Source organism: Papio anubis, chromosome 9 (assembly GCF_008728515.1).
Source record: "Papio anubis isolate 15944 chromosome 9, Panubis1.0, whole genome shotgun sequence".
NCBI classification, from domain to species: domain Eukaryota; kingdom Metazoa; phylum Chordata; class Mammalia; order Primates; family Cercopithecidae; genus Papio; species Papio anubis.
Genome location: NC_044984.1, coordinates 79,474,704 through 79,492,212, shown reverse-complemented (window position 1 = coordinate 79,492,212; position 17,509 = coordinate 79,474,704). Strand labels below are relative to the sequence as shown.

General features: G+C 34.6%; 1 protein-coding gene across 8 annotated transcripts in view; it reads right to left on the bottom strand.

Annotated features, from left to right (window-relative positions):
* Positions 1–17,509, bottom strand: part of LRRIQ1 (leucine rich repeats and IQ motif containing 1) — a 245,779-nt gene that overhangs the window by 141,744 nt on the left and 86,526 nt on the right. For all 8 annotated transcript variants that reach the window (XR_004176138.1, XR_004176137.1, XM_021922651.2 and 5 more), the window contains exons 15-17: positions 13,521–13,700; positions 10,865–11,314; positions 7,077–7,278 (exon numbers count right to left, since the gene is read on the bottom strand). Coding sequence is in view for 6 of the 8 variants with exons in the window: in XM_021922651.2 (XP_021778343.2) it covers positions 7,077–7,278; positions 10,865–11,314; positions 13,521–13,700 (832 nt within the window). In the remaining 2 variants the exon portion in view is untranslated. The remainder of the gene's footprint in view (positions 1–7,076; positions 7,279–10,864; positions 11,315–13,520; positions 13,701–17,509) is intronic.

Sequence of the window (17,509 nt, the reverse complement as noted above, 5' to 3'; positions counted from 1 at the left end):
TTTAAATGAGTCAACATTGACCAGTTGTTCAACTCATGTTTAAGGTAGGTATATGTGGTCTTGGGTCTTCTCTGTACATTTGAAATGTTTTGTAACTAAATGTTTAGAAAATCACAGATGGTGCACTTATCTTTTTTCTTACAATCAATATAATTACCTAAAGTCAGAAATCAAGCTTCACGTGAACTTACAAGCTTCTTTTGCTGGTTGTCATTCATAATTTCCAACGATTAAGGACATAATCATGATTCTTGATGGAAAGGCAAAGGAACAGTATTCTTCCATGGAGCCCATCCCATACAAATCAAGGAAGGTAAATAAGTAGCATGGATTTCAAAATTATTGAACGTCTGTTATATGCAAGACACACATGACACAGCAGTGACTAAAACAGACAAAAAATCTCTAAGCATGGACTTCCCATTTTAAAGGGGACTGAGACTGAGAATAAAATACATAAGGAAACTAAACTGTATGGTAAATAAATGCCATGGACAAAAATAACAGTCACAAGAGATGGGGAGCATTGGGGAGGTATTGCTATTTTAAATAGGGTATCCTAAAGACCTCCCACTGTGTATTTAACATTTGAATATATATGCATAATGGAGCCTAGGAGCCACCAACCTAAAGATACCATCAGCAGGCAAAATTAATAGCCTGAATGTTATTCCTTATACCTTTGTTCTGGCTTAAGCTCAGTAGAGCAAGATTTCTGCAGTGGCTTACAACTGCTGTTTTCTATGCATTCTTCCCCTCTCATTCTGTGACCAACTGGTCTTGTACTACTCAAATCAGAAGCTGTGCTATAACTTCTACCGCTGCCAACAGTCTTGAGCCTGTGGTCCTGAGCAGGAGTTGGAAGATGCTGATACAGATGGGCATACCGTGCCTCAGTGATACTACTGCATTGAAATTTATAAGTTTTTCACAAGTGGTGAACCCTGTTCTTAATTATGCTTAATAGCCTGATTTCTCTGATACAGTGTAGCAGAGATTTTCTTTTCTCAGGCTGTGATAAATACTTGAGCCTTTCAATGTTACCTTCCTTCTTCCCAAAAAGCTGTGAGAAACTCAGGCTTCTAGGAATAGGTATAGTTACCTACCGTACTTTCTGAGTGGGGAGAGAGCACTGTCAAAGAAGCTAGTTCCTCATAACTCTACTCCTTTACCCACCCAACATGTCTGGCTTGAAAATTCAATTATCCTTTTCAAACCTTGAAACGTATCCACTCCGTCTACCCTCAGTCCCACTTTCTCTTTCTGGAAGAAACTTGTTTCAATCAAACCTCATCACCTATTTCAGTAGCCTCCTATAGCTCTCTCCAAGGCAACCTCACCACAGGACAAGTAAGAAATATATTGTCACTCCCTCAGAAGAACAACAATTTATTTTGCTGTTGTTTATGTGTCAGGTTTCAGATTCCATTTATACATACTGAGATCTCTTTTCCAGGAAAGCGTGAAGTAGGTTTGAGAGTCCAGGAGGGGCTATGTTATCTAGTCTATTTATTGCCTAAACTAAGTTTTCTACTTTTTACTGATAGAGCTTTCTTTTTGCCCAATCTACAAAATTCTAACTCAAACTATGATTGTTATCAATATTTTCAAGAAAGGTGAAAATTATTTGTAAAGGGAAAAATATAAAAGTCATATAGGATTGCCACGTAGATTAAACCAGAAAATTTAAACACAGTGAGAAACATGTGATTATCATATAATATGTACTCAATAAATATATTTCCCCCAATTTCTTTGATGCTTTATTTCTAACAACTTCATTCACTTAGTTTAACAAATAAGAAAATCATGTGATATTTAACATTGTATAATTTAAAAAATACAGTTGATTTAATTTTAATCATATTTACCTCTAAAATGAATTTCAATGTAGATAATATTCCTCTGTTTTGTAAGTTCCTATAAATAAATTTTAGCTTCTTAAGGGAGCTTAAGGTTCTTCTAATATGAGAAAGGATGTCAATATGAGTCAAAAACTTGAACAATATTGAGTGGCAGAAAAAAAGTGGACATCTTTGTGTAATAAGGAATAAAATTTAAAGCATTGCTTAAGAAATTGGCATTACTCTTTTTAACTTACCCATTATGGAGCATACTATCAGCTCTTTGCCCTCTTTATGATTGGCATGTCACATGGTCTGGATGACTAGTACATGCAAGCTACCTCAGAGATAAGTAACACTATTTTTCTTTTACCTCTTTCATTTGGGGATTTTAAAAAATTATCTTTATTTCTATTTTGTTCTATTTTTATTTTATTTTATTTATTTATTTATTTGAGACAGGGTCTCACTCTGTCACCCAGGCTGGAATGCAGTGGTGCAATCTTGACTCACTGTAGCCTTGACCTTCCAGGCTTAAGAGATTCCCCGCCAAAACCTTCTGAGTAGCTGAGACTACAGGCACACGCCGCCCAGTTAATTTTTGTATTTTTTTGTAGAGACAGGGTTTTGCCATGTTGCCCAGGCTGGTATTGAACTCCCGAGCTCAAGCAATCTGCCCAATTTGGCTTCTAGAAGTTCTGAGATTACAGGTATGCTCCACCAGGCCCAGTCTTAGATTTTCATATCTGGGTGTTTATGCTCTGTCAGTTACTTGCTTTCTTTCAGAACGCATTCTCCCTAACATGGCAAATGGGCTAAAGTGGCTTCTTCCTGCTAGGGAGGTACACTGCATATAACTTTCTCCCCAACCCTGTCCTGGAAAGTTTCCAAGAATCAGGGAAACATGCTCTCTCTTGATTATCTTTCTTCCTAAGATCATCTTATCTTTTTTTTACCTTCCTCCCTTTTTAAAATACCAACAAAATGATATCAAGATTGAGTGCAGACCTAGTGAAAAGAAGCTGGGAAGGGCAACCTTTAATCCAGCATTAAGTGACATGAGCCAAGGATTGATTCACTGTGGCTCCCAATGGGTCCTGCTCAAATCATCAGGGTCAGGGCTTCTGTGAAGCTCCAGACTATAAAATACATAGCATGTGTGTTTTCTGGTGTGTCACACAGAGATATCTCCCTCTGCTTAGGGTCAGAAATTCAAGTCCCAGCCATCTCTATTTAGTTTATCAGAAATAATGGTCATGTAAACATGTGGGTAAGTAATATTCAGATTCTTCTTCTAACTTACTTATTTCTGACAAAACCACATTTTTATCCTAATAATCTATCTATGATGAACTCATCTCTCTTTTTCATACATTTGAATCAATTCTCTGGCCTGACAATTCTCTCTATTGGACACATCTAACATCTTTTTGTTCTACCCCCCATAGCATACTATATACTTGCTCCTTGTTGAAACTGCACACACCTCTCACCATGTTACTCCTACATTCTCTTAAGATTCTAGTTCTTTTAGTATTCTTGTTGTGCTGAAGCTTACTATCATTCCAGTGACATGAAATTCTGTGTTAAGTAACATGAAATCCTATGTTATTTTACTTCCACTGTCCTTTATGCCTGGAATTCCTTTCTCTTACCTATCTACATTGAGTCCTACTATTTCTTAAGGTGTAGCTCATATCCTTTAAATGGAGTAGGGTAAGTGCTATAACAGAGTAAAAATGTATAATAATCCAAAAAATAGTTTATCTCTTGATCACATAACAAACACTGAGAGAGTAAATGAGCCAATGGGACAGCACTTTAACATGAGGTGACTCGGGAAGCCAGACTTTGCACTCTTCAGTTCCAACAAGGATGTCCCAGAGGCTGTCTCCATTTCAGCCAACCAGAAAGGGAAAATGAAATGAAGGAGTGTCTGTGGGAGATGTTACAGGGTAGACCCGAAAGTGATAAAGTGATGCACAAATCTACCAATGAATTTTTTTTCTGAGACAAGATCTCACTCTATTGTCCAGGCTGGAGTACAGTGGTATGATCTCAGCTCACTGAAACCTCCTTCCCCTCTGGGTTTAAGAGATACTCATGTCTCAGCCTTCCAAGTAGCTTACAGGCACCTGTCACCATGCCCAGTTAAGTTTTTGTTGTTGTTGTTGTTTGTTTTGTTTTGTTTTGTTTTTTGGTAGAGATGGGGGTTTCATCACATTGGCCAGGCTGGACTCAAACTCTGGACCTCAAGTGATTCACCCACCTCAGCCTCTCAAAGTATTAGGATCACAGGCATGAGCCACTGCGCCCAGCCTACCACTCACATTCTAATGACTAGAACTCTGAGAGCCACAATCAACTGCAAGGAAAGCTTGGAAATCTAGTTTGGCTCTATGCCAGGAAGAAGAGAAGAATGTGGTTTTGGTGAACAGAGAGCAGTCTCTGGCACATCCTTCATGAAATCTTTCATTTCGATCCTTGTTACGCCCCGGCTGTTTCTGCTTAATCACGCTGTACTACTTCAGAATGTTTAGACAGTCTAAAATTCATATTTTAAGATGAGTCATTTAAGAAGCTAGATGATTGTTCCTAGCAGATGTGGAAATGGAGTTCACTTCAATGCTTTGAAGTAACAGGATGTACAAAAGAGACTTAAAGTTACAAAGAAAGACTGAATGATGCTTCCTTTTGTTACTGGTACAAAGAAGCTCAACCAAAGAACTCACAACAGAGATACCAGTCACAACTAGACTATTTCGTAAGGTAATGAACCTTCTCTTTATTGAGAGGAATGAAGCAAAAGTTGAATAGTTATTTACTGTCAATGCTGAAAAATGTATTGTTCATCCACTGATGACAGGAGGGAGTTTGGATGCATGGCGTCTACATTCCTTATGTAGCAAAATAACATTTGGAGATAGTAAGTGAAGTTTTTTTTTTTTATTTTTTTCTCAGAGTTTCTTTGAATCAATTACTGTCTCCTCACTCCCACCTCTATCAGGTAAGAAAAACAGCTTTGCCTATGCACTGTTCTCAGGAGGAGTACAGTATAGACAAATTAAGTAAACAGAAATACTGGATACATTGATTAGCAACTCAGCAAAGGTATTTCTCTTGAAAGCTATGTCTTTAATATTAAGAGCCAGGAACTTGAGAGGAAAGGTAATTTCTTTTTTTCTGAATTTTAAGGCCATTCTTCCAGTTGCTTTTCCTAAATACCTTGGAGACATTCCTGATTCCCCTCTATCTCTCATGTATTTACTCTCAAGAAAAAATTAACATATATTCTGGAATGTGATAGTCTTACCACCTCCGCTGCTGATACTCGGGTCCATGTCAATGTTATCTCTTGCCTGGTTTACTCTAATAGGCTGCTAAGTGATTTTGCTGCTTCTGCCTCTGTTCTCTTATAGTATAATTGTGACACAGAGTACACTTGACCATGTCAATCCACTGTTCAAATTCCACCAATGTCTTTCCATATCATATAAGACCTTTTATAAATCCTACTTTGCTCCTTTTCATCATTCTCTAGTTACACTGGCCTCTTGCTACTTCCTAAACACTTGCTACTTCCTAAACACTGTGGGCAGGCTACTAAATCATGGCCTTAGAATCTGATGTTCCTTTGCCTGGAATATTCTTCCCACAGTGTCTAATGACTAAGTCTCTCTCCAGTGTCACATTTCCTGGTCTTACACATCCATCCTATCTAAAATGATAAACTTTTCTTTCATACTCCCATCCCACTTTTCCTGCTTTATATTTTCACCCACAATATTTCTCATAGCGAACATGTTTATTAGCTGCATATTCCAACAGAATGTAAGCCACAAAGATTTTTGTAGCAAGAAATATTTGCTGAATGAATAAAGGGAAATGTTAAATTTTGTTTAATTGTTATCATTCAACTTGGGTGCAATACCATGAATTTCTATAGATCTTATTTTATTTAGTTTATATTTGCGTCCTCTACCAGGATATAAATTCCACGAAGGTAGGAATCTTGTTGATTTTAAGTTTTACTTCCTGAGCCTAGAACAATTCCTGACAAGTCGTAGCTTCTCAAAAAATTTGATGAGTAAATAAATTTTTAAAAATGAGTGTGATCAAGATGAACTTCATTTTAAAATCGGACCTTGGAATATACTTTGTGAACTGCCTGTAGGAACCAGTTGGTAAGGTATTGCCAGTGGCATCTAAGAGTTGAGAGAAGTCCTTGGACAACAGAAAGAAGGAAACTGGGAACCTCAGTCTTACAGCTGTGAGCAAATGAGTTCTTCTAGCAACAAATTAGATTGGAAGAGGATCCAAGCCCTAGATGAGAACTAAGGTCCCAGTCAACACTTTGATATCAGACTGGTGAGACATTGAGCAGAAAATCCATCCATGTTGTGCTCGGACTTCTGAGTTACAAACATTTTAAGGTAATAAATTGGTAATGTTTTACACTGCTACAACAAAAACAAAAACCCTGGTCTTGGTGAGACTGAGTCAAGTCTGTTAATTATTTGCTTTCTAAATTTTTAAACGAAAGTATTTGAAAAACTTTAACAATTATTTTGGTAGATTTTCAAACATATAGAAATAGCTATCAAGGCCAAGTAAGACCTGCTGTGGCTAATCAAATGTTAGCAGATGTGACAAATGACATGCTTGATGAAAAGTTGTTGTTGTTGTTTGAGACAAGGTCTCACTGTATTCCCAGTGGTATGATCACAGCTCACTGCAACCTCACACTCCTGAGCTCAAGCAATCCTCCTGTCTCAGCCTCCCAAGTAGCTAGGACTACAGGTGTGCACCACCACACCCACTAATTTTTGTGGGTTTTTTTAAGATATAGGGCCTCTCTTTGTGGGCCAGGCTGATCTTGAACTCCTGGCTTCAAGCAATCCTCCTGCCTCGGCCTCCCAAAGTGCCGGTATTACAGGCTTGAGCCACCACATCCAGCCTTGATGAGAAGTTTTAAATATGGTTGTGTGGTCCAGCTTGACCTTCAGTCATGCAAATAGTGTTTTGTATTTAAGGCTTATTCCTTCAATCCAGATACCAAGCAGAGCCACAGCCAACCTGCAGCTAACCTGCAGCCAACATGTCACTTGAATAAGAAATAAATCTACATAACTGTAATCACTGAAACTTGGAGGCTATTTTTAATACAGAATAAACCATGAAAGACAACTAATATATCTTTTGTAACTATGTTACCAAAAGATTGAAATTAACCTGAATAAGAACAGCAGCCTTCTCTCTCTGTTTTTGGATATTCACAATATTTTCTCTTTTTTCTTTCTTTAAAATAGTCTGATTCTTGATGGAAGAATTTGGCAGTCCTTCTGTTGCAGCAGTACATAGCCTTGTGGAGAAATGAATCTGTCTGCGCATGAGGTAACCACGCCAGTATGACTGGATGACCACAGCTGCCATACTATTAAGAGGAGAGAAAAACACACATACACACACACATACACACACATTTGTTATTATCTGTAAATATACAGTTGTAGATAAAAGTTCCTCCTAAGAAATATTTTAAACAAAGAACACATAAAGTATTATTTAAAAATAAGACCGCTTCTTTTACTTAACCATTGTCATAGAAGTAAAAATAGTAAGAAAACCTTCCAATCTGAAGAAAAGAAATGGGCCAATAGTTGGGTATGTGGCTAAAAGGAAGTTTCATTTGTTTCTTTTAAGGAGGGAGATTTATAGAGATTTTGTATTATCTTGGGGATATTTGTCCAGAGAGAACGGGAAAAAGTGATGAGGCAGAAGACAGGGAACACATGTAGGAGCCAATGTTTACTTGGCAAGAGAGGGTAAAATCCTATTCATTGTGGAGAAGTGACCTTCGAATGTAAGAGGAAGGAGGCTGCCTTTACTGTAAGAGGAAGGACCCTATCAGGTGCTTAGGTGCTTCACTTTATTCTCTGCCCACAAACAGTTAACTTACACTCTTACAAACCCAGCAGTAAATACTTACATTTTTGAGGTCTACACGTATTTGCCAACTTCAGGCACTGAATGAATCAATGCTATGTGTTTTCCATGTCCCCCTAAGTTGCCCAGCAACATTAGCAAAATGTGATTTAAAATATACATCGTTTATAAAAGTGGATTGTCAGTGTGTTTAGTTATTTAACTCTTACTAATCAGAAATGTTTTTCTTTCCCAACATAGATTATTAGAGGAATATTATCAAGGTAAAGAGTGTAGTCAAAGTGCTGACTATTCTGTCTTACTCCCTTTTCAAATTCGTGACTTTGGCTTAAAAAGAAGATAAGCAGGCCAGGTGCAGTGGCTCAAGCCATTAATCCCAGCACTTTGAGAAGCTGAGACGGGTGGATCACGAGGTCAGGAGATCAAGACCATCCTGGCTAACATGGTGAAACTCTTTGTCTCTGGTCTTAAAAAAAAAAATTACAAAACTAGCTGGGCGGTGGCATGTAGCCCAGCTACTCGGGAGGCTGAGGTAAGAGAATGGCATGAACCCGAGAGGTGCCAGAGCTGAGATCCCGCCACTGTACTCCAGCTTGGTGATAGAGCTGAGACTCCGCCTCAAAAAAAAAGAAGATAAGTAATTCTTGGTGTATCTCCATTTCCTAATGCTCCCTTGAAATAGTTTTCAATAATTTTATAATTGCCAAATCCAATGAAATTTCTTCATTCCTCATACAATTTATTTTAAGGCAAAGTGGAATGAAGTGATAAACTCTACTAGATATGACCACACTTTTTTTTCTCATAGTAATACATTTCTGGGAAATTAGAAAGAAATTATGAAGCCATTTTCTATTGTGGTTTTGGCTTATTATCGGCATTACTATCATCATCATTGTTATCATCACCACCATTTTATGTAAAGCTAGTAGAAGGCTCCAATCTGTTTTACTATGAACAGAATATTGAAGTTAAAGGCTAAAATATATGGTCTAAGATATACTGCTTGAATTTCCAGTACTTTGAAAAAATATTCATGTTCCAACAAATCATTTCCTCCTCCTAGGGTAAACATAACTTTGTAAATTTTGATATAAATATAATTCACATTTATTCATTCAATCATCCATTCATTACTTCATCTTTTGAACAAAAATGGATTAGGGGATTTCAAAGCACCTTTAATAGGCACTTTGGGTGATAAAGAAAAGAATCAGAAAACACATTTGCAATATGCAACTAGTAAAAATTAAAAGGCTTATGGGAAAACACATCAAACCTGAGACAATATCTTATATTTCTTTATAGACACATGAAAGTTTCCTGAACTGTAACTGTGAATTTCTTGTAAAGTCATTGATTGCATGAATCAGCCTGATGTCATCAAAATTCCCCAGGGAAAACAAAAACAGAAGGTAGATGAGGGGTATTTTCTTCAGTGACACTAACATATGGACTACTTTTCACTACATTGAAAGCAGGTAAAGAAGCTGACTTTATGGTTTCCTAAATGTAGGGTGCACTACAGGTTGAGAAAAACAACTCCATGATCATCATCATCATCATAATATTTTTGGCAAAACTTATAATGTCAAAAGTGTCTTTAGAATAACAGCACATGTAAATAATTCTTAGGAAACTCTTACACAATTGGCAATTAATCTCCTGAATCACTGAGTGTTAAGATTCAGCAATGGGTATACATTTTCCTTCCCGTTTATTCTTTGGGTCTTTAATCTATATTTTCAGTTCTTCTTCCTTACTTATGATCATCATTTGGCTATTTTATTTAGGATTAAGAAGTTAAAAATATTGTTTATATGAAATTTCAGTAGGCAACATTTGAAGTGTTTGGAACAAAGGCAATCAAATAAACTGATAAAACATAAATCAGAAAATATTAAAGCCACTTTTGATAAATATTAAAAATTTACATTAGGAAATATAAGTTAGTTTCAGCATATCAAATTACTTAGCTCCCAGAAAAGAAAAAAATTACTCTTTACCCTGACAACTTTTGAAAAAAGGAAGAGTGAGAAAAGCAAGATTTGCTAGCTACTATGGTATTCTAACATTTGCCCTGCTCAGCACCAGTAATTCATAAGTGAAACTAAATTTTTCTTTTCTTAGCTTGACTCTGAGGCCAAAAGTAAAAAGAACAAGAAGAAATTGACAGGCCAAAGTAAAACCTAATCCTTGCTGTTCAATAGTTAGTCATTAGCTTTCTAAAATTATTTAACGGTTACAAGGGGATTTACTTGATTAATCATAGAGAATATTGCCCTACCTTATAGATCTATTGATGCCAAAAAGTTATAGCACATACATTCAAAATACGTGCAAAGATGCTCATTAAATGTTTATTAAATCAATAAGCAAATAAATGCATGTGCAAAGGCATATATATATATTTTTTATTTTATTTATTTATTTATTTTTGAGACGGAGTCTCACTCTGTCACCCAGGCTGGAGTGCAGTGGCACGATCTCGGCTCACTGCAAGCTCCGCTTCCTGGGTTCACGCCATTCTCCTGCCTCAGCCTCCCCAGTAGCTGGGACTATAGGCGCCTGCCACAACGCCCGGCTAATTTTTTGTATTTTTTAGTAGAGACGGGGTTTCACCGTGTTAGCCAGGATGGTCTCGATCTCCTGACCTCGTGTTCCACCCGCCTTGGCCTCCCAAAGTGCTGGGATTACAAGTGTGAGCTACTGCACCCAGCCTGCAAAGGTATACTTTTTAAAAATTAAAATACTTGATTACTCAGAAAATGTTTTTATTATTTTTAGAGTATTGTATTTTATTTCTCCTTAAAATCTATTATTTAGAAATTACAAGGCAGAAAAAAATTCACATTTACTTATTTAAATACTACTAGAAATTAAACCAGAATTTAATCAAATTAATCTGCACTATAATTAATGATTTGTGCACCTCATGAAAACATAATGGAATCGGTATGAAATATGATTGTGATTTAAATCCTTCAGCAAATTACTAGGTACCATTGACTAATATCATCCATCAAAAGTAGTAAACATACATCTATAAAAGAAACATTATTTATATATCTTACATTTTTTCACTAGGCTCAATATTTTGGTGATTCCTCAGCACAGAATTTGTCATTTCTACTTCTTTAAATGGGATTCTTATGGTGGGAATACTGCTTGCCTTGCTGTCTTCTTTCTTCTGGCATACTAATAATTCCTGATGCCTTCCTTCCATATTTTCACATGTGGAGGAGTTGCTTAGTGGGGAGTGGCTGGAGACAGAGTCCATCCATTTCTCAGGATTATCTGGTGAGTCTGGATTATCTTCATGTGCACAAGAGTAGAAGACTCCATTTTGCAGAGTGCTGTCACTGTTTGTAGGGGCCAAATGATTTTTCTGGGCTTCTGATTCATCTTTCTTGGTGATATTTATATCCCCTCGTTCGTGGGCATGTCGATATTCAGTACTAAGTATCATCAATTTTTTAAAATAATGACAGAGATTCTCTGCAGTATCCAAGGTAAATACATCTCTGAACAAATAAACGATGAAAACATTTAATAAGAATAGTATCAGCAAATATTAAAACTTGTGCAAGTTTTGAAATTTTCACTGTATGGCGTCAAATGAATATTAAACTTCACTACAACATTCATTATAGATTATTTCTAGTTGTTTATATAAAAATGGATCTCATTTATAACAAAATGTGAAAACATTTGTTTAGTTAATTTAGATCCATCAGTCCAGACAACATGTCTGGAAGTTTTAGGACCATTTTTATTCTAGGTATTTTTGGTACAAATGAATGAGAAAAATTCATGCTTTTACTACCATAAACATGAGAAATCATGGTTGACTAAATTTGGAGAAGCTATTTATGAAATAAAGTTAAAAGTGCTTTCTACATTGACTTTTGCCATGCAAAATATTTGTACTGGACTTTTAAACAAAGAACTTACATTATGGGAAAATTTTTATTCCCATTTATCTCTGGAAAAATAATAATCCACTGCAAAGAGAATTCAAGTACTTTAAGACATAAATGGCTAAGATTCTCTTGAACAATTATTGGATTTCTAGCTTTTGAATTTTATAAGTTGTATAATTAATCAAATTTTAATGTTGCCTGGATTTGAAGTTCTCAATAACAAATGTAAAGGACTTTTCACTTATATGAGTATTCTTGGCTACATTTTGTCTTCTTTTATTTTTATTTCATGTTTAAAAAATTTTGCTTATTTCTAACATATTTTCTGGCTATATTTAATATATTGTCATAAGCTGCCTTAATTTTTTCCTGAAAACAAAATACAGTATATAAAAAATAAAATGTTAATCACATCAAACAAAATGAAAGTTACAATTATTTTCAAATATGTAGACAATTTGATAGTTCCTATGTTCACAAAGGTAATTTTAGACATTAGCATAGGCTCGTCCAATATGTTTATATTTTGTATTTTATTCATTTCATTGGTTAATAATGCAAAAAAAGGTTCGATATTAGGATATCAAGAGTTTGTGGTTACTTGTTGAACTCACCACCACTTATGCATTAAATATATAAAATATAGTCTATTTTACATATTATAAAAGAAGAATTTTCCTTCTTCCTATAGTCTTTCCATTTTTAATGCTAAAATAAAACTTAAGTTGCAATGAAATAAATAGTCCAAAGGACTGCATTTAAAATCTCATGTTGAAATTTGGATTTCAAGGGAATGTCAAGAGTCACCTTTACGTACAAAATTGTATATTACCACATATATACAAGTAAATATTATTTTAGATTTGCATAAAGACAAATGTAAATAATCTTAGTATTTGTTGCATTAAACACTACTTATAACAATTTAAATTATTTTTAATGATGTGAGATTTCTTTTTAATCTAAATAGACTGTTCAAAAATATTTAAACAGAAAATGAACTTCTACATAGGACAAGCATGTATAAAAGTATCAATAACAATACTTTAAGAATATAATTTAGTAAGAAAATTTAGACATTTAGAAGTACATGTTGTTTTTCCAATTGCAATGGAGAGTCATCGTAAGTGAAACAATACAAAATGGTTTTTGTTTATAATTTACATTTTCTGACATAATGCAAATTTTAAAATACAGTTTTAGAAATATCAATTACAATGCATTCAGAATTCGAGGTGGGGAATAGGAAGTTTTCTTTCTTCAAAATTTGATTCTGATTACTGTCAACTTCTGTAATCTAAATGGGTGCAAGTGCTGACTGCTTTTCTCTACTGTGCTCCCATCATACCTTAGTACATAAGCATATGTATGGTATTTTAATGTATAATATAAATTGCATGTGTTATAAAACTTACCTCACTCTATTCTAGGTGTTTACCCAATTTTCTGTTATGCTAATTTGTGAATTATTTGGGGATAAATAGTCTTGCCTACAATAATTGTTGAATAAAATTATGACTGAATAATTAATGAATTTTTGCCTCTTGTCTTGATGCTATCCACATGCTTTCATTTACTTCATCTAATATTGTAGCATTTAAATATTTGAAGTTATGTTCAAAATACATATTAATATATTTCAAGAATAAAAACATGATGCCCAAAATTTTTTAAAGGTAGAATATCCCCAAAACACACTGTTTTAATCTAAAAAAGTATAATTGTGTTAATCAGAATACTTTAAAAATCATATTTATAAATTACATTATTGATTCTAAATACAACAATGGGAAGATCAAAATCTTACCCTTTTCCAGTTATATAGTTTTCAGTTAGCAAGTTGAATTCTCGAATCTGAGACTGACAAAGTGCCAGGAAACCTGCTGATTCCAGTTGATTGTGTTCTTCAGTGTGGCTTTCTGAATCAGAGTTTAGCATACTGCCATTAAGGATTCTCAGATCTGGCAACACTTTAAGTAGAGAATCCCTATTGAAAACAACAAAAAAGTTAATAATCCTGATCTTGATAAGGAGGGTATATATCTAAATAACCATATACTGATCATTTAAATAATACAAGCATAGGATATATATCTCAGAAAATGTGACTGTAGGGAAAATGATAGAGTTAGATTTTGTTGTTGTTGCTGTTGTTACATTTCTTTAAAAAACCTGGTATCAGGTCATATACAAAGTAAGTTTTAGAGTTAATTATTTAACCATTTTTTCTAAAACACAAATGAAAGATTGAAACTTGGAAACTCAGGCTGGAATTTGGAGTGTAAAAAGATGCATTATGAAAAGAATAATAATATTAGATAAACTTTTAAACAGAAGATAACTATAATAATCTTAACAAAAGCTGTCTTTTATTTCAGAAATAGAGGTATATTCTGACTGTTTCTCTTAGTAAAATATATGAGAGTAAGACTAAAACAAGAGAGGTAGGATATTACCCTGTTTATCATGATCTGGAACATCTAAAATTATACTTTCTCCTGAATCTTGCTGAGGATTATAAAGGTAAAAATCTTCAACGTATTTACAAAAGTATATATCAATTTTTGGTGGTGTCCGCCTGTAGTCCCAGTTACTCAGGAGGTTGAGGCAAGAGAATCACCTGAACCAGGGAGGTGGAGGTTGCAGTGATCCAAGATCGTGCCACTGCTCTACAGCCTGGTGACAGAGCAAGGCTCCATCTCAAAAAACAAAAACAAACAAACAAACAAAAAAACAAAAAGAAAAAAGAAAAACCCTAATGCTGTGAAAAAGCCAGGTCAGACAGCAAGAACTTTCCATCAAGCTCAGCCACTTAGAACTACTAGCTGAAACCATTCTCAAGGAGAGTGTAGGTCTCTTTTCACCAGGCTGCTGATAGTTACAGGGAAAAGTGGACTCCTTCAACAAAGTCAATACCCTAGTTAGAAACTAACAGTTCCTATGGAGAAACTATACATCTCTGATGAAAGATATCCAAGAGAAACTAAATAAATTAAGAGATATCCCAATGGGGAGTTCATAGATAGGAAGACTCAATATTGTCAAGATGTAAGTTCTTCCCATATTGATCTATAGATTAAACTCACTCCAAATCAAAATTATAGCAAGGTATTTTATGGATATTAACAAAGTGTTTCTAAAGTTTATATAGAGAGGCAAAAGATCCAAAATAACTAGCTAAATATTGATGGAAAACAACAGTTAGAAGACTGACACTAACTGACTTCAAGACTTAATATGAAGCTATAGTAATAAAGACAGTATGGTATTGGTGAAAGAACAGACAGATCAATGGAACAGAATAGAAAGTCCACAAATAGACCCACACAAATACAGCTAACTGACCTTCGGCAAAGGAGCAAAACCAGTACAATAGAGCTAACAGTCTTTTCAACAAATGGTGCTGGGACAACTCAAAATCCACATGAGTAAGCATGAAGCTAGACAGACTATGCACTTCACAAAATATTATCTCAGAAAGAATAAAAGACCTAAATGTAAAATATAGACTGTTAAAACTCCTAGAATATAATATAGGAGAAAATCTAGATGACCTTTGGTATGATGATGACTTTTAGATAAAATACAAAAGGTATGTCAGTGTGCAGGAAGGAGAGTTCAAAAATCACCAAAGGTATAAACAAGGAAAGAAAAAAATTCATTTTTTTTCATCAAAGTTAAAATTTTCTACTGTATGAAAGATAATCTCAAGAGAATGAGACAACAAGTCACAGACTGGGAGAAAACACTTCAAAAGATGTATCTGATTAAGAACAGTTATCCAATATATCAAAGAACAAAAGTCAACAATCAGAAAATACACAAACTAATTTAAAAATCGGCAAGAAACCTCAACAGACACTTTACTTAAGAAGATATACGGATGACAAGCCAGCATATAAGAGGATATTCAACATGATATTCATTAGAAAATTGAAAATTAAAATAACAATGAGACAATGCGATACCACTACATACCTATTAGAATGACCAAAATCCAGAAGTACTGACAATACCAAATGCTGGTCAAGATATAGAGCAAGAGAAATTCACATTCATTGCTGGTGGGAATGCAAAATGGAATAGCCACTTTGGAAGACAATTTGACAATTTCCTATAAAACTAAATTAAATCTCACCAAATGACCCAGCAATAACATTCCTTGGCATTTACTCAAATGAATTGAAAACTTATATTCACACAAAAATCTGTAAACAGATGTTTATAGCAGCTTTATTCACAATTGCCGAAACCTGGAAGCAACCAAGATGTCATTCAGTAGGTGAGTGGATAATAAATTGTGCTACAACTAGAAAATAGGATATTATTCAGTGCTGAAATGAAGTGAACTATGAAGCCATGAAAAGTTAAGTGCATATTATTAAGTGAAAGAAGTCAATATGAAAATTCTCACATACGATATTATTCCAATTTAATGACATTCTAGAAAAGGCAAAACTATTGAGACAGTAAGATCGCTAGTTGTCGTGAGTTGGTGGGAGGCAGAGATGAATAGGCAAAGCACAGATTTTAGGGCAGTGAAACTATAGTTTATCATACTACAATAGTGGATACATGTAATTATACATTTGTCAAGCTTATAGATTATGAAACACCAAGAGTGAACTCTAATGTAAGCTATGGACATTGAGTGACAATGTCAATGTAGACTCATTAAAGGTAACAAATATACCTCTCTGGTGCAGAATGTTGATAGTAGGAAAGGTTGTGCATGTATGGGGATGTGGTATATGGGAACTCTGTACTTTCTACTCAGTTTTGCTGTTAAACTATGACTACTATAAAAATAAATTTTATTAATTAAAAAAAGAAAGTAACAATTCCTAAATACCAATTGAAGAATGACAAGACGAGATTATTAAAAATGTTAAGATTTAAGAAGCAAAACTTCAGGCAGATCTCTACCTAGATTGTATAGTCTCAGATGAAATATTCATTTATACAAACAGTTGTGAAATCTAATTTTAGCATATGTATATATATATATATTACAAAAGAATTGGCCTATGAAGGCAAAAATGCCTAGGGCCAACCAAAGTAATAATGTATCTCTGTATATAGTTATAATCTTGGTAGTCGTGGTAGTAATAGTAAATTTAAAAATTATCACAAGAGATGATAGATAAATACATTTTCCTCTATAAAAGCAAAAAAAAAAAAAAAACAAAACAAAACAAAAAAACAAAAAACAAAAGAAAGAAAGAAAGAAAAAAGAACACCATAGTTTTTCATGTCCTGAGAACAGAAATAGCTCCCAATCCCCACTCTGCTCCCTCCCCTGAAAGAAAATTGAAGCTTTCTTTCTTGTCAATACTTAAATAAGGGAAGACAGAAATAAATTGGATTTGTTTCTTCAAGGTAATTATCAGATGATCTATAATATGAAGCAGATAAAAAGCTTGATGCTTTGCTAATAAATAGTTTGATCAAGTTAAGAAAATATGAGTCCATATATTTTGAACTTGTTTAGTGTTCACTCTAAACAAGTTCAAAGAGGAAATAATATGTACAACAAATCCCCATGACATCTGTTTACCTGTGTAACAAACCTTTACATCTGCTCCAAAACCTAAAATAAAAGTAAAAGAAAGAAAAAAGGAAAACTGCCATCTTTGATTGTATGAAATAACCCTGCTGATAGGTTGGGGTAAGCTTCATTTTTTAAATACAGCCTTCTTTATGCACACTAGGGAATAAGAACCGGGCCAGGCACGGTGGCTCACGCCTGTAATCCTAGCACTTTGGGAGACCGAGGAGGGTGGATCGAGACCATCC